At 37.5% G+C, this 24,169-nt stretch overlaps 1 protein-coding gene across 3 annotated transcripts in view; it reads right to left on the bottom strand.

The window, feature by feature from the left end:
- ZNF474 (zinc finger protein 474) overlaps positions 1-24,169 on the bottom strand; it is a 225,894-nt gene that overhangs the window by 67,160 nt on the left and 134,565 nt on the right. For 2 of the 3 annotated variants that reach the window (XM_082380383.1, XM_082380378.1), the window contains one exon: positions 21,806-22,943. The exons of the other annotated variant lie outside the window; for it this stretch is intronic. Coding sequence is in view for 1 of the 2 variants with exons in the window: in XM_082380378.1 (XP_082236504.1) it covers positions 22,890-22,943 (54 nt within the window). In the remaining variant the exon portion in view is untranslated. Of the gene's footprint in view, positions 1-21,805; positions 22,944-24,169 lie in introns of those variants that run through there. 3 annotated transcript variants of the gene reach the window in all.

The following is a 24,169-nucleotide window of genomic DNA, read 5'->3' as shown; positions in this document are numbered from 1 at the left end:
CATTAAAAAATAAAAATCCAAACCTTACATATCAAACCTATTCTTCAAGTGTTTCTTTGAGTGTACTCTTCCAGATCCTCTTCCTTGCATTTATCAAAAAATATTTCTTTTCCTTTTAACAAAAAATGGAATCAAGGTATGCATCTTGTTCCCAAATTAATTCCTTTTTTAACAATTAAAAGCATCTTATGGACATCTTTTCACATAAAACATATAGGTCACCTCATTTTATTTAGCAGCTAATATTTCAATGTATTGAAGAACATTTAGTCGGTCTCTAGTTTTTTTGTTTTCTATTGCTTTTGCTGTTAGATCTAATGATTATAACAAACAACCTTCAACATATTCTTATACTCCTCCCTTTTTTAAAATTATGATCATTTTTATTATTGTTGCGGCTATTTCCTAATAAAAAACTCTGAACTAATGATCAGAACAAGGGCCAACTAAAATCTCCACCTTCTACACATCCTTATGCACACACGCACTGGGTCTGATGAAACAGGCAGCAGTGAGGCATGATTTGAAGTGTGACATGGGAAGAAACCTCAACATAAATGATCTGACCCAGGACCGGTGAAGTTCACACCCACAATCACACATGCGCAGTTGCCTTTCCTTGTGTTCCTGTATAACATTCAAATCGTGCTCCAGACCTACAGGTCTTGGCAGATGACTGACCTCTTAACCTACATGTCAGCCATTTTCATTGTCAGTTTCTGTCCATTACCACACAAGACAGTTGGTAAAACAGTTCTTCACCTTCAGGCAGATGTCTGTCGTCCATTTGTCTAGATCAAGAGCCTTACAAGCACTTCTAATTCTGAACTCTGTAGGGGCATCTGACTCCTGGCAGGATTGACAATACAATTACTACTCTTTAATCAGCCCAGTGGACAGGATTCATTTATTTTACCTCTGCTTTGAATTATTTTCCAAGGCAACTTGTAGAGTCTTTAAAAGTAGCTCAGTCCTTTCTTTTTGTGTTTGTATCATTATTAAACCTGCAGACAGTATCAGCCCTTTTTTTTTGGTGGTGGGAGGGGGTTGTTTATGACCCTTCAGGTTACTGAAGCCTGACCCAATTACCTGTAATATTTTCCTCTACCTTCTCCACATAAGAAAACTTGAAAAAATTATCCCTTCTTGTGGTGGTTTATCATCTGGCTTAATTTTCTTCACACTGGCCTTTTTAGGTCTGAAAGCAGGGAGATAAGATATGCTGAGTGATGTGTACCACTACTTCTCAGATACGCTGAGCAGGACAGGAAATGCAGGTGCCTTGCCTGTGACCCCAGAGAAGCAGCAAGGCCCACTTTCACTTCTGTTTTATTATTGTCTTCAATACTGTTGTTGAAAGTAAGAAAATAACATGAGGCAATTTTTTAATGACATCTCCAACTGCAGCAGATTATGTGGCCAAAAAACAGTGGCCAATTAAAACAGCAAGCCCTGCCTCTTTGTTGACAAGGAAGAGAAGCTCCTGACAGCAGATTCCTGTTCAACAATGAAATGCAAGGAAGCGTCTGAGGCCCAAGGCAACCAGACTTCTGGGAGGGCTTTTGTTTTCCTGTTTGGCAATTATCAGTGAGTGCATCAAAACAGGGTCCCTTCCTTACTCAAGGCCAGTATTAACTACGAAAGTGTGGGGTAGGTCAAGTTTATGTTGGGTACCAACCACCTCACTTCACTTTTCAAATGCCCTCCATTTCTCAAAATAGGCCCTAATGTCCCTCGTCTCTAGAAACACACTATCCTTACCCTGGGCTGGGCTGTCTGGGACCACGCTTGATTCTTAGATCTGAGCTGTGTACCACATCTCAGACTTTTCTGTCTCCACTCAACACTTGCCACCAAAATATACTTGTCTTGTGTCCCACTCCCTCCGGATCCTAATAGGATCTGGAGTGAAGCTGATAAACTATACAAATGAAGGTCCCTAGTGCCGTATATCTCTTGGGTAATATGTGCAGCTAAGAGGCTCTTTCTGAATCTGGTTAGAATCGTCTTTATGCAAAAGGAATGAATATAATGGTGGGGCCTTAAGGCTCTTTCTTAGGGGAGGTTTTCAGTGACAGAGTTGCTTTAGAAAGCCCTCAAAGCACATTAGGAGGCAGCTCCCTACCACATGAACGTAGCCTGGCCTTCTGCCTTCTGCCGTTTTGACCAGAAACTTGATGGGATATCCTAACAGAGCAGCAACTATAACTTAGCAGTCCTTAGGTCTCCTCCCCACAGGAGGGGAAGAGAGCCCTGCCAGGGAATATTCTCCAACATAAGGCATCTTTTTGACATTCTACAAAACAGGTAGTGAAAGATCTTGTTTGAAATATGTGGATTTCACTAATCACTTTTCTCCCACTTTATCTCACCTCCTCCATGGCCAACCTGCCCAGTCTTTTAGAGGACACCCAGGCAACTGCTTCTACAGAACCACACTGAAATGCCTACCATGTTCTGTTCAACAAGGGAACTCAAAAGAAACACATAGGGGGTCAAACTGGGATGAAGACAGCACTGTTCCAACTGAATAAAACATTCAATTATTACTTCTGTCGCTTGGCTTTTCAATTCGGTCCTATCTTTTCTGATACTTTCAAATTCCTATTTCATATGATTTTTTTCTCTAAAGAGTATAGATTACATACAGTATTTCAATCTTATTTTCCAAGAAGCAACTGATAATGCAGTATGTAGTATAAGTGGGTTTTTTTTATTAAGATCATAGGAAAGAAAAATTTATCTAAGGTTCTTATGAAAAAGGTAGTCTATTAATCTGTATTTCTTAAGTGTAAGTAAAACTTTATTTTTCAGACTGTAATGCTTCCTCTGAATATTCACCTAAATTCACTGATCAGTCTCTGGTCAATCCTTCTAGTTCCACTGTGTTCTTTTATAAGGTAGTTTGGAATAGCCAATTAATATTCTATTTCCAGGAGTAGATTTTCCTGACAGCTTAACCATTTTGGACATAGTAATATCTAAACACAGTTATTTTCTAATTTTTCCATGCATGATGCCTTTTGTTCAATTTACCTGACCCTTAACACAACATAGAGAAAATTTATGGTACCACGTTAATTTCATATTCAATGAAGAAGCTATCTGAAGGATAATTGAAGGCTTTGATTTGAATTGCATTAAGCTCTCATAAATCAATTATAAAAGGAACATTTATTTACTTTTCACTCATTTAATTAAATATGTTCAAGAAAGAAGATTTACATGGTAGGGGAAAACTTCACATCTGAAGATATATAATAAAAATGAGATTGCAGTTATAAATCCTTAATCAGGGGATCTTAATGGTGCCAGGACATTAGAAAGAAGCTAACTGGCAACGTAAGAAAGACCTAGCACAGGAGGGAGATTTTCAAATCAATAGAGTAAGCAACTGGCTGACATTGGATAGATAAGAAAAACTTATTTCTATACAACCGTCTGAAAGCATCTCTCCCTTACTCTCAGCCTGGGAAAGGCTGAATATATAATGTGAAGTGGCAAATAGGAGATGAATTCAGGGATTTCAGGCTTTCAGTTTAGGGCTTTGCCATAGTCCTAAATCATCCCTATGGTCTCAACTCATCCTTCCTTCCTTTCTCCGCAAATCATCTGTAAAGGCAATAAAAATATCTGTCATTTTAGCATTTGAAGGCAAAGGCTTAGGAAGAAGGCAGAATTCTTTTCAAGAATTGTTTTTCTAGACAATACCTTAATGACCTGGGCCTGTTTGGCTATGAAAATTGAGTTGCTCCCCTCCCCCCACCTAGCCTAAAAGGATTCCCTACCTGGGATGTGATTACTCTCACCAATTACTCTCAATAATTAGCCCAACACATCCCATAGACCTCTATCTTGAGTTAACAGTACTTTTGCAAGTGAAAAAAAAAGAATTATTTTTTTTTTTTCTGCAGCTGCTATGTTGCCCAAGCCAGGGCCACCATTTACTCCTAGATGTGCTCCAGAAGACGTCATTCAGATACACTACAAAGTGAGCAGTGCCCCCTAGCTTTGTGCTGTGGGGTAGCCCTCAGGGCTGTCCAGAGCTGGGTGAGGGAATGTGGAAGAAGGTAGGCTGACACATAGGCACAGGAATTCAGAGAAAGGGAGAAACTGGAAACCAAATCCCTCTGGAAAATCTGTTGAAAATATGGCGAGGGGAACTGGGATTGGGATATTGATTCAGTTTGTTTGGATGTTAAAGAAAAGGGTGGCTCTAGAAGCCTGGAAACTTGGGGATAACCGTAGGGCAGACGTTTCCAGTATGCTTCCACAAATACACATCCTCCTGCATTTCCTGTCAAAATGGATCACAGGTCTATGAGTTTTGGGGATCCCTCTCCTGGAGGTGCCTATCTGAGTAGAGGGAGTCAGCCTCTGTGAGTGAAGGGAGGGAAATCACAAGGCTGTACAAGAAGACTCGCTAATGGATCTTGTTTTCCTCATGTTCTCCCCTTTCATTGATCTCAGCATGTTTCAATAGCTAAAGAGTTGCTTCTCCTACCTAAGAAGAGGCGTCTGAGAACTGAACACTGTGAAGAGTTAATTCAAATACGTATGTAATAAATTTTAGTTAAATGTTTACACTTAGAAAAGGATTGAAAAGTTATGTGAAAAAAATCCGTTTAAGATATTTGTTTTGATTTTGTAAAGGCATGTGCTTTTTTCTTTCTTTCTAACATAATTTTTCAAAAACAGGGTTTTTTTTGTTTCTTATGTATAAAATTGCCTAGACCTTGAAAACATAAGATAATTAGAAAGAAAAATCATTGAACAATGGAGGAAAGGAAATATTCTGACCCCCTTTGCCCTACAGGGAGCCCCTCCCTATTTCAATAAAAGAAAACAAGTCTTTTTTGTTTTAGCTTAAAAGATTGAAATGAAAGTACCCTAAGCTAAAGTGTATCTGACAAAATATTTTGCATGTAAACCAGCCAATTTAGAGGAAGCCTGGTTCAGCTGCAAGAACTATGTGACACCTAAAAAGCAGGCATTTCAGAGGGGGAAGGTTTTCATGGTGAGCCAAATAAGAAGCAGCCGGGGCTCCAGCATTCCTCCTCACCTCAGACGCTCCAAAACTGGGGACTGAAGTGCCAGCTTTCTGTGTAGGCTGCAAGAACTTATCTTTAAATAGTCATTCTGTTAAATTAATTCATCTTTCATCTATTCACAGGAACGCCCCCCTCTGACTCCCAGCCGCAAGACACATAAAAGGGGTCTACATTTCAAAGGAATAGTGCCAAATCCTTATTCTCCTGTGCTTGAGTGACTAGATGCCAGGATGGGCATAGATCACCATGAAGAAGTATATAATAAATTCATAAACTGTGAAAATACAAATCTGTCACATTGGATAAGAAACTAGGTGGTTCAAAAACAAATGCCTTTGAAACAGTTAATGCACCTGGTGAAAGGATTTTACCACAAGCCAAAATGTCTGGAAAATGACATCAGGAGCTTGTCCTCCAAAGTACCAGGATATAAATGAAAGGCCAAGCATGCTTTAAGCATAAGGAAAGCTTGCAGGTCCAAGAGAAGGAAAAGATATTTTAGATAATGTCACATTTGACCCTCACTATTAATAGTGTCTGTTACATCGCAGATGTATCAGCTGGTTGCCACCCTTCCAGGCTGTATAGTTTCAATGAAAGTCAGTGCAGTGACAGAGGACTTGGAGTCAAGTGCTCAAGGTCCAGTTCAAACAAGGAGTGCATTTTTATCTATGTGCTCTTGTTCAGTAATTAGCAACACTGCAGCATCATGTGACAGCAAATTGTCTTTAGTCTTCCTGAAACGCTGCATCTGGCCTGACCACCTTCTCCAAGGGAGGATTTTTGCATATGTACATAGACAATCTATGTGAGTGATGGTAGGCAGACTCAAAGAACAGCTTGGGGACTTAGACGTTCACACTGACTGAGTACAATCCACAGAGGAAAGTTTGTGCTCATTCATGACAGGAATAATGACATATTGTCATCTGTCCTCGTCTCCCGAATCACAGCCACTGCATGGCCAGTCTGTACTGTCCTATATATCAGAACAGAATGGCCACTGCTGGAGGAGTGCGGATGGCGTGAGCCGACCACTGTGGGAGACTCGCACTCTCATAAGTCTTGTGAGATCTCTGGGACTGCCCAGCACAGCACAGGTTAGAATTGCCCACTTGCTCAGGGTGTATCTTAATGTTCAAGGCCAGCCCAGACCTGCAGTGGACCTCTTTCCATTTTTCAAGGTGATTGTGGGAAGGAACACAGTGGGGAAGGTCTGGGTCACACTGCAATTTGCAAATATATGTCTCGGGGTAGGGGAGGAGATAATGGCCTGCGGTCACTATGGGCACTCGGGCCATAGGTATCTGCCACCGTAGACACCTGCTCATCCAGGGACTTCTCTTTGCTACATATCCTGGGGCAATTCCTGTTCTCCTTGACCTACCAAACTCTCCTAGTCCTAACATTACCCCAGTGACGGATGGCCTGGGTTGTGTGTCTACCTGACCCAAACACACTTTCCAAAGCCAAATACTTCTGTCAGTACAAAATAAGCATGCTTGCCAAAAATTACAAACCTACAATTCCAATCTGTTAACACTTGTTAAAGATAGAGAACAATCAGTTTCCTTGGATTCTTAGGTCTCCTGTGTTGCCTTTACTATTTTTTTTTTAACTACCTTTCAATTCCTACTTGGACACCAAGGTAATCACAGATTTCAAGAGAAAGCCTAAGTGTCTGGATAAAGAGTTACCAATTTGGTCCCTGAGAGCAAGTATCAGGCTTCTTGGTGTGGAGTGATTTGTCTAATGTGGAACAACTCACAATTTAGAACCAATGCTTTAAAACTTTGTACTCAATAATACTCAAATGGCCACACATACTTTAAAATCATTGTAACTACAGCTATTCAAAGAAACACAGGCTTCAAGTATTTCTACATTAAGTATATCTAAGGAAGAAAATTCTGATCTCATACTCATGATGTAATGTATATCAGAAGCCAGTTTATTCAGGTGAGTGAACTAGACCTTCACATGAAGAAGAAAATTCATACTGGATATTTTTGCGTGGTATCTGGTATTTGACTTCACCACATCAGCTTATAAACTGTTTTTTTTTGGGGGGGGGGGTTTCTTCGTTTTGGGACTGATTCCTTGAGAAAACACATAGCAATTTTAAAGTCCTGAGCAGTAATAGTTTAGACACTGTTTATAAAGTTAACATGAAATCTACTTATCAGAGTTGAGGGTAAGCTCCATGAGACAATGTAGTAATTAAACTTCTCTGTGAAGTTGTGTGTTCTTAGATGGCGTGTCTTCCAAGAAGTTCAGTCCTGTAACCTTGTGATTATAAGGGTTTGGTTTGTGATCATCAAAGTGGTAGGTTTGTGTGTGTGTGTGTGTGTAAGCAAATGACTCTATTTTTTTTTTAATTTACTTTTTAAAATTGAAGTATAGCTGATTTTTTTTTAATTAATTAATTAATTTATTTTTGGCTGTGTTGGGTCTTCGTTTCTGTGCAAGGGCTTTCTCTAGTTGTGGCAAGCGGGGTCCACTCTTCATCGCAGTGCGCGGGCCTCTCACTATCGCGGCCTCTCTTATTGCAGAGCACAGGCTCCAGACGCGCAGGCTCAGTAGCTGTGGCTCACGGGCCTAGTTGCTCTGCGGCATGTGGGATCTTCCCAGACCAGGGCTCGAACCCATGTCCCCTGCATTGGCAGGAAGATTCTCAACCACTGCGCCACCAGGGAAGCCCAAGCAATCTACTCTTAAGCCTCCTATCTATATAGCTGTTTGAAATACAGCTCATCAGGCTAAATTAAAAACACTCTTCGTTGCTCCGAAAATGTTTCTTTTTTTGAAAAGTGCTGATTCAAACAGGTCTGTTGCATGAATTCACAATATCTGGAATTAGAAAGTAGGAGGAGCAGGAAAGGTCTTTGTGCTAACATTTAAAGACCTTACATGTGTGTTGTTTTTATTATGTCACCAATTAGTCAAATTAGAGGTGGGGCATAATAAAGGTCAAGTATTTTAGTTTCAAGGTCAAAACCTGAGCTTTTAAAAATTATTCGAGGAAATTGATAACTCAGTTATGTTTGGGATTTGATCAACACTCATAGTCAAACTGAACACTGCTTTAAAATTGTAGGGCTCATTAAATTTGATTTAGCTATTTTTTTAATAAGATGAAAATTATTTTCTGGTTATTGGAAGTGGTTCTTAGGGTTTAAATGAAATTTAAGATCAGTTTTCCAATAGTGCATATGTGACATGGTCACCTTCCTTTATTTATACCTTCTCTCCTCCTGACCCCAACACACACACACACACACACACACACACACACACACACACACACACACTCACTCACCAGGGCATCCAGATTCAGGGGAACAGGGAAAGAGAAAATTAAAATTTGGGAGCAGACACTGCCTGACATTAAGACTTTACTACCCATCTAATATGAAAGTGTATGCATGAGCATCAAAAAGGATGTTGCAAATTAACTAATATGCAAATGAAAAAATCTAAGCATCTGAAACTCCTTAGAGGATTAATGGTAGATAACATGTGCTCTTAAATTATTTACCAGCCTGAGCTTCACCAGGTACAAACAGCCACAGATTGAAAGAAATTTACATCTGATAGATCCTCACACTGGTCTGGGTAAAGATCTACTCCTTATACACTGCCCTAGGATGACGAGTATTAATTTCTCTTTCTTTTTCTTTAGATCCCACCAGGAAATGCAAAATTTTCCTAGTGCTTCAGTGCTGCCATCCTTAAACCCTAATCCCCTACAGTATTCATGCTTATAAATGATTTCCTATCTGACTGCTACCCCTGTGTCAACTTTCTCTTATTCTATCTTCACTGTCAATAAAAATATTAAAAAATATATATTTATTTAGGTATTTTAGATATTTGTAGTTCCTTCATTTCTGTAAAGTTCATTTTATAGGTAAGGAAATAGGTACCAGTCAGAAATGTGCTGAAAGGCTGAAGAAATGTCTTTTCAAATTAGTCACTGACCTGTCCCTGGGAATCCAAGCAAGCTTGACTGACAGTTGTCAGAGATAGAATTCAGGCCATCCCTTTATCAGCCTAGATGGCCTCAGGCTTCCCTGGCAGTTCCAGAGGGCCTTGACTCCTCTGTTCTAAACCTTCACTCTCTCAGGCTGTTTGAACCTAGCCTCCTTTAAGATTCCACCAGGCATCATTTTCTCCATAAAGCCTTTGCCAGTTTCACTAGGTTGGAAAGATTCACTTCCTCTGAACACTGACTGGTCTTGGCTTACATGGCCTATATCTTAGGGCATTTAAGACTTTCTGTTTTATGCTGTTGTTTCTGGATGTGTGTTACTTTGAAGTCTACTTGAGGGTGCAGTGTTATTTACCTGTCTGCTCTACTTCAGTGCTGAGCATAATTTTATGCACATGCTATGTTCTCAGTAAATGTTAGTTGAATAAGTGAATACAGAATTAAATAAATTAATTGATAACAATACATAAATGGCATGTTATCTACAGCGTTGAGATCCATATACGATGGTGCAAAGAGTAAAGAAAATCTCATGGCCTCAGCATCTAATCCTAGGCTTCAATTTCTAGATTGTATTCTACAATTATTTTTCTTTGCAGGGAAATGATGAGATTTTCACTTTGCATTATAGAATCATTTCAATAACCAAACAATCCACATTAACTATCTTGATGTTAATAAATATGTCATCATCAGAGAATAAAACTCACTAATAAGCCTGTGCATTGATGACAGAAGAAACACTACTTAAAGCTATAATTTGCAGATTAAGTGAGAAATGCTACTTTGTTAACATTCTCTATGTAAAGTCTGAGATTGTATTCACACCCAATATATTTTTGGTTTCTAATACACCATCTTGTTCCATATAAGATCTGAGGAGACAATGTCATATTGTTTGTCTTGCAATTTCCCATATGGGGCTTCAGGTTTACAATACAGATAATTAGTATTATGGAGTATTAGTCAATATTTCATAAATTAGATTAATAATTCCTCTTTGCCTCTCCATAAAATCATAATTTGATTCCTATATCTTTTTTTGGTATTGATAAAAAGTTTATTAAATAATTAGAAAATAGGAAAAGATTAAAACTGATTTTTTTAAACTTTTAACTTGAGATAATTAGAGATTCACATGAAGTTTTAAGAAATAATTCAGGGAGATCTGTGTACTTGTTACCCAGTTTCCCTCTGTGGTAACAGCTTGCAAAACTACAGGACAATATCTCTACAAGCATATTGATATTACTACAGGCAAATTTCCCTCTTGTTGCCTTTTGTAGCCACACCCACCTACCCCCACCCCTGCACACTGGCAACCAGTAATCAGTTCTTCTTTCTATAATTTTAGCATATTAATAATGTTATGTAAATGGAATTATACAGTATATAATCTTTCTGGATTTTTATTTTTTCTCACTCAGTGTAAGTCCCTAGAGGTTCGTTCAAATTGTCAAGTGTATCCTTTGTAAGTATATTCTGTTGTGCGGATGGACCACAGTTTAACTATTCACCTGTTGAAGGACATGGGTGTTTCTAGTTTTGGGGTATTATGAACAAAACATCCATTACATGTTTTTGTGTGAACCTAAGTTTTCGTTTCTTTGGGATTTCCCCAATGCAATTTCTGGGTCATATGCTAGTTGCATGTTTAGATTTATTAGAAACTGCCGAACTATTTTCTAGAGTATTAATACCATTTTTTCATTCTCAGCAGCAATGTGCAAGTAATTCAGTTTCTCTTCATCCTTGCCAGCAATTGGTATTGTTGCTATTTTTTTAGTCATTCTGATAGGTATGTAGTGATATCTTACTGTTGCTATAAATTGCATATCCCTAATGGCTGGTACACGTTCATGGATTTATTTGTCATCTACTATATATGGTGAAATACATGTTCATGTCTTTAGCCCATTTTCTAATTGGATTATTTGTTTACTGTTGAGTTTTGAGTGTTTGCAATATATTCTAGATACTAGTCGTTTGTCAGGTAGATGGTTCAGAAAAATTTTCTCCAGGTCTGTAGCTTGTTTTTCCATCCTTTTGACAGACTTTCACTGAGGACAATTTTAAAATTTTGATGAGGTCCAATTTATTAATTTTACCTTTTATGGGTTGTGACTTCGGTATCAAATCTAAGAACTCTTACCTGGCCACATCTGTTATCAGATTTTCGGTTATGAATATGTTACCAAAGATTTATTTCTTTCCCTAAAAGTTTTATAGTTTTATGTTTCACATTTAAGTCTGTGACACATTTTGGGTTAATTTTTGTATAAGGTGTGAGATTTAAGTTGAGATTCATTTTTTTTTTTCCTGTGTGGTGTTCCAGCACCATATGTTAAGAAAGCTAACCTTTCTCCATTGAATTACTTTTGAACTTTTGTTAAATATTAGTTGAGCATGTTTTGTGGGGATCTATTTCTGGGTTCTCTATATTGTTCCATTAATCCTTATGTCTATCTTTGCACAAGTATCACAGTGTCTTGATTAGTGTATCTACATAGTAGGTCTGAGGATTGGGTATATTTATTCCTTCTAACTTATTCCTTTTTCAAGATTATTTTAGCTATTCTAGGACCTACGCCTTTTCATGTAAATGTTAGAATAGGCTTCTCTTGTCTATGCTTGCAAAAAACCTTGCTGGAATTTTGGTAGGAATTATTTTGAACCTACAGATTGATTGGAGGATAATTGACTAGAATTCTCCAGTGAAACCAACTGCGCTTAGAGATTTTTTTTTTTGTTTTTCAGGATCTTTTAAATTACTAACTCAATTTAGTGTTTGTAGGACTATTCAGGTTGCCTATTTCACCTGGGCTGAGTTTTAGAGCTTGTGATTTTCAAGTCCATTTCTTCTAAGTATGAGCATAACGTTGTTTGTAGTATTCCTTTATCATTTTGATGCCTGCAGGATCTGTATTGATAGCCCCTGTTTTATTCCTGATATTGGTGATTTGTGCCTTCTCTCTCTTTTTATCTTTGTCAGTCTTGCCAGAGATTTATCAATTTTACTGAATTTTTCAAAGAACCAGCTTTTTGTCCCATTGGTTTTCTCTATTGTTTTCCTGTTTTCAATTTCATTAATTAATGCTCTTATCATTATTATTTCCTTCCTTCTGCCAGATGGTGTCAAAAGTTTATTTTTCTATATATTATTTTTTTATAGTTAATGATTTTTGAATTGACATGATAGCCAGTCCATAGTATGATTTTAGCTGTGTTAAATACTGAATAATCTTTAAATTGGTAACAATGTTTAGTATTTAAATGTTCATGGTGACAAAAGTTTAGAGAGAAAACGGGAAAATTCATTAACTGGCATGTAATAAATTCAAGTCTTAAGTTTACATTTGAAGAGATTCTGGATACTTACAAGTATTCTCTCTCAATCTAAAAAAATCATATTGGAGGAAAATTTGCAATATAACTCTAAATCACTGTACATAGATATCTGGAGAGCTAAGAAAATTCTATAAAACGTCTTTCTTCCAAGGAAGGACAGGGAAACTGCAGAGTAGAAAATAAACTGGAGAGAAGTGAATTAGCCACACAGGAAAGAAGGGATATTTTAGCTGATATATAACTGGAAAATTTAGGTAGAGGTCTTACACGGGAATGGGGAAAAGGCAGAAATGTCTGAGTCAGAGAATGATCGCTCCCTAAAGGGAAGTGAGCTGCCAAAAGAACAGGGGTTTGCAACTGAGCTAAGTGGAGAATAAATGTAGAGAAAAAAGAAGACCTTTCTTTAAAAAACACATATACATTTTAAAATAAGTAAAAGGCAAGATTAGAAGTAAAAATACTTGTTAATTAAACTTTAGGAGCTTATGAATTTAACTCACAGTCTCTGTACTCCCAAAGTTTTCAGTCTAACCAACTGATTCTGTTTTATTGGATTGCTTTAAAGTATACCACACTGAAAATAGATGTTCATCCATTAGTTTACATTTTAATTGCTTAAGAGAGATGGTGTTTTTAAAATTACAACTTTTAAATTTATATGAATCCCCAAAGTTTAGCCAGTGTGTGTCTGCCTTAGCAATGAGTCCTTTTGAGCTAACAGTGTGTTGGGTTTCCTGTAGACTACAGAACAGATAAGAAGCTAGGCGCTCATTGTTTACATCTGCTGGAGTACAAGAACAACGGATTCTATTTCATTTTTAAAGTTAGCTCTGGAGAGTAGTTTCTCCCAAGTCTCTGAAAATGCCCTATCTCTATTTTGCTTTTCTCTTCCTCCTTTGTCTACCTAAGTGTAAACTTCCAATAATGCTGTGTGCTCAGGCCTTTGCTCTTCAGGTCTTAAGTTCTATGACATCTCAAGACTGTCTGTTTCCTCCCTCCCCCTGCCCCTGTCAAACTCCCATGTGTACTTTTAAATCCAGCTCAGAAACCACCTCCTCTGGAAAATCATCCCTAAATACACTTTCCTTCCAGTATTCTTTCCATCCTGTATATATTGCTTGTGCTAACACCTACCACAGTACACTCTGCACTGCATTTTACACTCCCCTTCCTAATTAGGCTTGATGACAGAGATTGGGTCTATGACTCACCTGGTCCAAGTTCCTAGCACAGGGACAGTGATTAATAATAAATGCCGTCGAATGAATAGATATATATACAAGCTAGCAATGACCATTAAATAACTCTTCATTAAAATAGCTTTAACACAGCCACAAAAATACGCAGCATATTTAGGGTACTCTTCCTTTTCTGAAGCAATGAAAGAGTTCGTTTAAAAGATATTTTTAATCATTCATATACTTCCTTGACATAGAATTATTGCTAATCAGCAAAACTTAACTTTATGAAAGAATAAAAACCTAAGCAAGAAATGATGTCTTCTGCTCCCCCAAAATTAATATCTATTAAGAGAATGCGAAGGCAGTTTGCAGACTGGGAGAAAATACTTGCAAAAGTCGTATATTATAAAGAACTGTTATTCAAAATATAGAAAGAACTCTTAAAACTCAAAAATTAGAAAAAAGCAACCAATCAAAAAATGGGCAAAAGACCTTAACAGACACCTCACCAAAGAAGATATATAGATGGCAAATAAGCATACGAAAAGATGCTCAAAATCATATATCATTAGGGAATTACAAATTAAAATAATAATGAGATATTACTACATACCTATTAGAATGGTCAAGATCTGGAACACTAACACCACCAAATGCTGATGAGGATGTGGAGCAACAGGAACCCTCATTCATTTCTGGTGGCAGTGAAAAATGGTACAGCCACTTTGGAAGACAGTTGGGTGGTTTCTCACAAAACTTTTACCATATGATCCAACAATTGCACTCCTTGGTATTTACCCCAAGAAGTTGAAGACATATCCACACAAAAACCTGCACATGGACATTCTTTGGAAGCATCCAAGATGTCCTTCAGTACTTGAATGGATATATCCATTTTTTAAATAGGGCCAGTAAGGCATTAATAATTTATTGTAGAGGCAATGGAGAACCAGTCAATGTCTAATTATGACAGTGAGGTATTTATGTATATTTGAAAAAGAAAACATTGAAGCAAACTGTGAAGATAACATTTGAAAAAGATAATACTGACTTAAAAAAAAACAATTGGAGTGGCATATACTAAAGGATAAGTAGAAATTTGGAAAATACTTTTATCAAACTAGAAAACTGATAAAATCTGAATTTAGACAAACTAAAAATGGAAAGTTTGGGTGGATGTTATATGTAGCGATAACAATAAAATCTAAAATCTACAGATACATTCTAGCGTTCGTTCTAAGTCAGAAGTGTCAGAGGATCATGGTTCCTTTAAATCTAAGCTCCTACATTCCAAGACACCCATTAAGCAAATAAAGTCATGCTTTCCAAAGTGCTATATCCAGACAATGGAATATTATTCAGTGTTACATAGAAATGAGCCATCAAACCATGAAAAGACATGGAGGGACCTAAGTGAAAGAAGTCAATCTGAAAAGTCTACATAGTATATGATCCCAACTACATGACATTCTAGAAAAGGCAAAACAATGGAGACAGTAAAAAGTTCAGTGTTTGCCAGGGACTGGGGGGAGGGAGAGACAAATAGAGCACAGAAGCTTTTTAGGGCAGTGAAACTATTCTGCATGGTACTGTAATAGTGGATAAATGCCATTATACATTTGTCCAAACTCACAGAACTTACAATTGTGAACCTTAATGTAAATTATGGACTTTAGGTGATAATAATGCATTAATGTAGGTTCACCAGTTGTAACAAATGTACCACTCTGCTGGGGGATGTTGATAGTGGGCAAGGTTGTGTAGGGAGCAGGGAGGAGGAATGGAAGAGGGGAGTATATGGGAACTCTTTGTACTCTCTGCTCAATTTTGCTGTGACCATAAAACTACTCTAAAATGAAATTTATTAGGGAAAACAAAAGAATATCTGTTCTACATTTTTTGAGTGTAAGTAATTAACATAAAGATGACAGCACTATTGCATGACAGTGCAGGACCTAGCTACTTAAAGTATATCTGTGGATCAGCTGCAAGGACAATACCTGAGAGCTTGTTAGAAGTGCAGAAGCCCAAGTCTCTCCCCAGACCCACCGAATTACAGTCTGTGTTTTAACAAGTTCCCCGGGGGTCATTCGTATGCACATTAGAGTTTGAGAAACACTCATGTAGAAGATCAAGAATGGAAGTAGGAGCAAGAAGAACCAGGTTCCTCTCTCACCTCATCCACTCATGTATTTAGCATTGGACAATGTATTGAAACTGCAGGTTTCTGGTTTGTAAATCAAGGGGGTTTGCCTGGATCAGAGGTTCTCACATTGTGGTCCCTGAACCAGCAGCAGCAGTATCACCTGTACTTGTTCCAAGTGCAAATTTTGCTGAACCAGAAACTGTGGGGGTGAGCCTACCATTTGTTTTGTAACAAGCCTTCCAGGTGTTTCTGACCTGAGCTAAATTTGAGAACCACTCAATGATCTCCAAAGTCCTGTTCAATGTGAACATTCTATGATCATTTGGGAAAATTTTAAGTGTCATGAGATTTTATATGTGGATGTGGATGTATGTATACACATATATATAACTTGAAACTAAATTCTTATGCACTTTAAACAAGTAATTAGCATTCTTTTTATTTTCAGATTGTGCCTTTACCTATTTAAAAATATTTCTTGTATTGCTAGAAATTTCTATTGAATTTTTCAAGTAACAAAAGCAGAATCCTTGGACTCAGATACAAAGGGAACAATTTATGTGAAAATATCCTTCAGACAAAGAAACTCTGAGCTTGCTGCCCATTAAGAGATGAAGGTCTTAATCTGACATAATGGCTTTTTTTTTTTCCTTTTATAATTAGCAAGCCACATATTTGTAATGCCAGGATGGCTGGCTAGGGTCATTTTCATTACCATAATTCCCACTGAATGCTAAGTATGTTTTCTTTCATCCAATAAGAAAATCTGAAAAAAAGCAGACAATGTAAACTTTAATTTGGGATAATCATAGAAAAGAAGGCCACGATCACATACCAAATAGTGAATCATGAAACAGCTAATGGGATTCAGTAAGGAAACATAAAGGCAATAACTTCTTGTCTGATTCGAGCAGCATGAGAGAATTTGGCTTCATCTGAAATTCTTTCAAGAATAACACAGACAAGCACTATTTTTAATTCCTATTTTTATCATAAGAATTCATAGTGTCAGCATCAAACAGTTAGTTATTTTGAAAGACGGAAAAAGTAGGTACATAAACCAGTCGCTCAGTTTTCATCAACAGACAGCTGTTAACATTGTTGTGGAGGGGTGATCTGTAGTCCAAGACTGCGGACTGCTGGGGCCATGTTGGCACTCACTTCATGAGCAGAGCACCTACCAACAGAGCTCCAAGGGGCCTTCTTTCCTGAGTCTGACTGTGAACTATTTCCTACGTACATGAGAAGAGTAGTGAGAAGATGATATATTTGCATAATTTAGGCTTAGTTTACCCGAACCATTTCATTCCTATATGCAAGCCCTGGTAACCCATCACAGGGACATCAGTTGCTGGCTCTGACATCTTCTATCTAAATCGTTAGACTGTAGCCACAGCGCCGGTGTTGTTTTCTCCTAAGGATGATCAGTCTCTTGGTCTTTTGAGCCTTGATGAATAGAGCAATTCCACCAACATTTCTGGCCAGATTTTCAAAGGAACAGTTTCCATTTTAATGAGATAAAATTGTCTTTTTACCTCTTATTTTGCAGAAAACAATTTATGGGTTTTAAGCATAAATCAATCAGAAGCCTGAAAAATAGAGGACCCTGAAAAGGGAGGGCCCTTGACAATCTGGCCTAAATGTGTTGCTGATGGCAATAAATCAGTAGGATTTTGATTTCCTATAAGGTGTTTACCTCTCTAATCACTCTACCTTCCCAAAGGGAATAATGTGTTTGGGTTACAAAGGGTCAGGTTGGGCCAAGCATGAGGTGTGTAGTGGGGCAAATGATGTGACACTGAGCAGAGCTGCTGAAATAGGCTCTGTGGAGAATATGCTCAGAGAAGTACCCTTCCCCAGAGAATTCATCCCTCCAAATCCCAAAAGAATACCCCAAGTAGATGGGAGAGACAGGGGAAACAGAGAGAAGGGAAGCTAGGATAGAACAAGGGTCAGGGGAGAGGACCTGGGGAAGATGGAGGAATAAATGGGGGAAAATGGGGGAAATGGAGAAAACAGAGAAAAAAGCAGACAAAAAGAGGGAAAAAATAAGATGGGGAGGAGGAGGAGAGATGAGAAAAGAGTAACAGAGAGTGAGAGGTGGGAAATGAGGGTCTGAGAAAGAGCGCCAGGTGGAGAGGAAGCAGAAATGGGGAAATGGTAAAAGGGAGGGGTGAGGTGGGGGGGGGTGTTTATCTTGAGGGGGTCGTCATGGGTGTGGACCTGGAGATTTTGTCTAATGAGGTCATGATAATTGCGTGGTAGACAGCATACAGAAGCTTCTCCCCAGCATATGTCTGACAAATACATCACTGGCATGGAAGAAATTAGCTCAGAGCCAAGGCTATTCTGCTAAGATACCTGGTTTTCCCAGAATAGGAAAAGCCACAGGGTGAAATTTCTCTGCTGTAGTCATTGGAAACTAGTAAGTACAGTTAAAGGGAGGATTCTGCTACAGTACTGTCACATCTCAAGTAGCCTAGAAAAATCCCCATTACTCTTCCCATAATGGAGTTTCGGTCACTGCAGGACGTACTAATGCACCTCAAGGGCTTTCCCTCATTTAGGACTTACACTAGTCCCCCTGTTGTGACATGACGATATCTGTCACCGCCTCACTCACAGCTCTATGTTTTCTATATGATAAAGGTATACTGTATTTTTATAATATTTATTTTTAGAACATAGTCCTAGTGGGAAATTTGGGGAAAGAAGTCCAAATATTTCCTTAGTTTTATCTATTGTGTAATAAAATTAAATTTATTTCTGTTCAACCTGACCATAAAAATGTATATTATGTATTTATTAATCTCTCTGTTATGTTTGGTCTATATGTAAGTTTACTAAAGACACTGGGGTTTGTCATTCATATATTTTACGATATCAGATTTCTTTTCCTAACTATTTCATACCTGTTTATCCCGTCTCTTATTGTAATGAGCTGAATATTACTTCATGTAAAAGGGTTCTATAAATAAAAATATGCCTTATTACTTTTTTTAACTCTTTACAAACTCTAAGTTAATACCTGTTAATAATTTTAATATCCTAGCACTATGTTTTGTTTTCATCTTGTTCTCCTGAAATGCTAGAAAATAAATGACACCCAATAAAACACCAATTAAAGAAATCTTCAAAAGCCTTTGTTTGATTTTTGTTAGAAGTACTTCCTACATACGCAATTTGGAATGTGTTCAACATAAGTGTGAATCATCGCTATGTAATCTTTGAGAATATGTTGAAAAGAAAGCCTTTGCAGAAGAGAATGTAACTTACAATCATCTTATAGCATCTGGTTCACACCTGGAAAAGTAAAATTTACAGTGTTGCACTGTTATAATTTTAGAACAGTAATGTGAACTGTCTTTGGATTTCAGACCATTTCTACTACCAAAACTAATTTGAGCCTTTTGTGCACAACAGATAGCTGAAGTAAACATTGGAGAGAACTGATTAATTACACTGGCATTCTCTCAAATACCAGCCAGACTTAGCTGCGTGTGAATGTGTAAGTCTTTGTGTTATTATGATGCTCGGAAGTTTGGACTCTACTTTCTTTAGTCTGTACTTTTTAGCCTAGGCCATGAATATACCTATCCTCAAGACTTGTATGTAAAATCTATTTATGCAGAGGAATAACATACCAGGTGCTTTCTAAATAATGCAAAAATGTTAGTGAAGGCCAGTACAGAATGAATTTTTTTCTTTTTCATTTAGCATTGTCACGGTTCCTGAATGTGATTCTAATTCAGTCCTTCACAATGTCAAATGTCGTACACAGGCAGGCATTCTGAAGGCTTTTTTTTTCTTTGCATTTCCCTTTTGGCCCATCAGTTCTTAAGTTTTGTGCATGAAATAATTTTATTAAAATGTGAGAAGTGTCTATAAAACAGTTAATTTTTTTCCCAAATGATGTCAAACAAACCTCTGTATCTATTTTCACATTATCTGTATTAGTGGAGCCCCTCCTTTCCCTCTCACCTTCCTAAACCCTCTACTTAATGTATGTCCTGTCTGCTCAGTTTCCTCATGTGGGTTTGCTGATGTGCACTCATAAACAGGTCTGCACACACGTTAACCTTAGACGCTTTCTTCTTTCCTCGTCATTTTTTCCTTAATTTTTTGGCCCTGGTTCTACCACTTGATGTCTGAGATCAGGATAGGTGAAGTAGTGAAGGAGGCTAAGACTAAGTTCCACCTTCTCCTTTCTTTCTTTATCATCTCTCCCGTCTTTCCTTCCTCTCACTGAATCAGTGCCCTCACGCTATACCTCAGGGCTCTCTCTTCTCAGCTATGTCTTCGCTACACATGTACATCCCTTGGGCAGTATCTCCTATTTCTGAATCTTCCCTAGTTCTGCAGTCCATCAAAATGCATCTATTTTGTGTCATAGGGCCTTGCTCTTCCATAGATGACAAACACACTAATGAATTCAGCACACAACTACCCCATCCATGCGAAAGTGAAACTCACTCACTTTTGCAGAGGGCATAGGGTTTCCCCCAGCCGTGTGCCTCTTTCTTATCTTCTAGGACTTAACTCATGTCACCTCTTCAGAAAGCCTTTCCCTGACCTCCCTTCTCTAGATATTCTCTATTCCATCACTGTTTACTTCCTTCACAGCATTAACACATTTTTATTCACGGTATTGTTTACTGAAAGGCACATAAATCATAACTGTACAGTTTGATAGATTTCTACACAGTGGCCTCCTTAGGCCCAGAAGTGTAACATATCAGCATCCCGGAGACTCACCTCATGCCCCTGTTGGGTCATTATTCCTCTTCCACCCCAAAGGTAGTCAGTCACAATCCTAACATCTGCACCATAGATTAGTTTGCATGTTTTTTAACTTTATAAAGTAGAATGTGCTTTTTGGTTTGACTTCTTTCATGCAATATAATATTGATGAAATTCACCCAGGCTGTTGCATATAGTTGTAGTTCATTCATTTCATTGCTGAACATCATTCATTGTATAACTATACCACAATATATCTATCCACCTTACCATTGATGAACAATTTGGGCCTATTACAAATAATACTGCTATGAACATTTTGTCCATTGTTTTGATGCACATATATACACATTTCTCCTGGGTAAAGGAGTTAGATTCCTAGATCATTGAATAAGAATTTTTCAGGTGTAATATATATTGCAAATAAATTTTCCAAAGTGGTTGTGTCAATTTACATTTGCACCACCAAAGTACAAGAGGTCAAAATCCATATCAACACTTGGTATTGTGATCATTTACAAAAGTTTAGCCACTTTGGTGAATGTGTTGTTATATTTCATTAAGGTTTTGACTTGCATTTCCCTCATGACTAATAAGGTTTAGCACATGTTCATGTCTGTTGGCCATTTGGATAATCTCTCTTATGAAGTGTCTGCTCAAATTTCTTGCCCATTTTTCTATTGTGTCATCTGTTGTTTTCTTACTGATTTGTAAGAGTTCTTTATATATTCTGGATATGCAGCCTTGCAAGATATATTTATTGAAAATGTCTTCTGCCACATTCTGGCTTAACTTTTCTCTCTCTTAATGATGTCTTTTGATAAACAGAACTCCTTAATTTTTTTTTTTTTATAGCACATGTCAGTTTTCATTTTCTATTATTATTATTATTATTTTTTTTGGCTGTGTTGGGTCTTCGTTTCTGTGCGAGGGCTTTCTCTAGTTGTAGCGAGTGGGGGCCACTCTTCACTGCGGTGCGCGGGCCTCTCACTATCGCGGCCTCTCGTTGCAGAGCACAGGCTCCAGACGTGCAGGCTCAGTAGCTGTGGCTCACGGGCCCAGTTGACCCGTGGCATGTGGGATCTTCCCAGACCAGGGCTCGAACCCGTATCCCTTGCATTGGCAGGCAGATTCTCAACCACTGCGCCACCAGGGAAGCCCCAGAACTCCTTAATTTTGATGTGGTCAAATTTGGAAGTCTTTTTCTTTATGATTAGTGCTTTGATGTTCTGTTTTAAAAATATCTTTTCATCCCTCAAGGTCAGAAAGATATGTTCCCATGCTATCTTCTAGAAGCACTTTCAGTTTAGTACTACAATCCACCTGGAATTGATGTTTGGATATGATATGTGACGAGAATCAAATTTCATTTATTTTCATATACAGATATCCAATGACCCATCATCATTATTGAAATGGCTGCCCTTCCTCTACCCTAAGCAGGATCATTTTTATCATAAATCAAAATTCCTTTTGGGTATAGGCCTGTTTCTGAATTCTCTGCAACATTCCCTTGATTTGTTTCTCCTTTTCTGAATACCATATTATTTTAATAACTGTTGATTTATGATATATCTTGATACCCAATAGTGTAAATCTTCCAACTTTGTTCTTCTATAAGATTTTCATGACAATTTTTGGCCTTTGCCATTTCCATATACATTTTAGACTTAGCTGATAAAAACCAAGACCCTATTTCTAGGAAAAAACACACAAGCACACACGTACACACAGAGCTGAATTTTTTTCTTGAAAATGCAAAACCTGACAAGAGCATAATGATAAAGAAAAAAATGCCTTTCAGTGAACATCTATTTGAAAGTTTAAAATAAAATTTGGCAAACTACTATATCCAGCAAACGTCGACTTAAAAACGTGACCTCTGACTGGCATTCACATACGAGGGCAAGCTACCTAATGTTTCTGTGCCTCAATTCTGTATTTTGCAATCTTCACTTATTCTGTGAGGTTCAAATGAAATAACATACATAAAGCACTTGTAAGAGTGGGACATAGGGAGCCAATAAAATTTGAGTATTGTTATTCTTCTATCACAGCACTCCTTCATTTAGTCTCTGCTATAATTCACGATTTATATGTCTCTTTCTCTTGTTAAATTATAGGCTCTATGGTGGAACCATCCTTGGCCCAGGCAAGAGCCTGTGACCCAGCATCTATGCTTTATTAAGCCCTGTATATCACAAACACCACAATGCTAAATTTATTAAAGGACACATGGGTCTTAGTCACTTGAGATTCAACCTTGAAGACTGGTACAATGTAGCATATGTCACTCTAAAACAACAGCTCTTCTGACTAAACTGTTCAGATCCAGGGAATATCGTTGTCCACCTTTCTTGTCCTATGTGCTCAAAACAAAGGTGACTGCACTTGAATGTTGTGAAGGTTAGTTGGCTTTTCCACTGCCCATGTCAGAAGCAAGTGTTTCTCTGAAGTAAGGGGAAGATTTGATGAGCACTGGTGAGCTTAGGAAAGAGATAAGACAAAGTTATTAACTGTAAAATTTTCCCTTTTAGATAGTGTAAATGCAATCTACTTTTGCATAACAATCATTTCTTTGTAATGCCAAGAGTCTATTTTCTTTGTGTTCTGGTTTGTGATTCTGGAGGTATGATATTCACAAGAGTTGCCCATGGTGGCTGAAATACTTAACAATTCATACATGTAGGTCTAGACAGAACATTCATGGAGCATGTTACTAATTCTTTACCTTGGTAACAAAAGAGATACTTAATGCTAGAAATGCAAATAGTTTTATTTTTATTAAAATATTGAGTGATATTTCATTATTTTCAAAATTTAAACATTTTCAGCTTTACTTAACTAATTTTGATTTTAAAAGTTAATTTATATGAATCCCTGTTAAGCTCTTCAAAAAAAATAGAAGAGGGAACATTTCCAAACTGATTTTTTTTTTTTTTTTTGATGCTGATCACCCTGATACCAGGGTCAGATAAGACACCACAAGAAAAGAAAACTACAGGTCAACATCCGTAATGAACCTAGATGTAAAAATCTTCAATAAAATACTAGCAAACTAGCAAATTAAACAGCACATTAAAAGGACTATACACCATGACCAAGTGGGGTTTATCTCTAAGATGCAAGGATAGTTCAACGTACACAAATCAGTCAGTGTGATATACCACATTAGCAGAATGAAACATAGAAACCACATGATCTTTGAATAGATACAGAAAAAACATTTGACAAAAATTCAATGTCCATTCATGATAAAGAGTCTCAACAAAATAGGTATAGAGAAACTTACCTTAGTAAAATAAAGACCATATATGAAAAGCCCACAGCTAAAATCATAATCAATAGAGAAAAACCAAAAGCTTTTCCACTAAGATTCGGTACAGGCAAGGATGCTCTGTACCATCCTTTTTGTCACTTATATTCAACCTAGTACTGGAAATCCCAGACAGAGCAATTAAACAATAAAAAGAAATAAAGGCATACACATTGGAAGGTAAAAAGTAAAATGATCTCTGTTTGCAGATGGCTTGATCATATGTAGAAAACCATAAAGACTCAACAAAAAGACTGTCTGAGCTAATAAACAACATCAGTGAAGTTGCAGGATACAAAATTAACATACAAAATTAACATACAAAAGTTGACGGCATTGCTACACAGTAAAAATGAGCTATCCAAAAAGGAGATTAAGGGAACAATCCCATTTACA

The sequence above is a fragment of the Balaenoptera borealis genome (assembly GCF_965194805.1).
Source record: "Balaenoptera borealis genome assembly, chromosome: 2".
Taxonomy (NCBI): domain Eukaryota; kingdom Metazoa; phylum Chordata; class Mammalia; order Artiodactyla; family Balaenopteridae; genus Balaenoptera; species Balaenoptera borealis.
The sequence above is the reverse complement of the archived record's forward strand: the minus strand, read 5'-3'. Positions and strand labels throughout refer to the sequence as shown.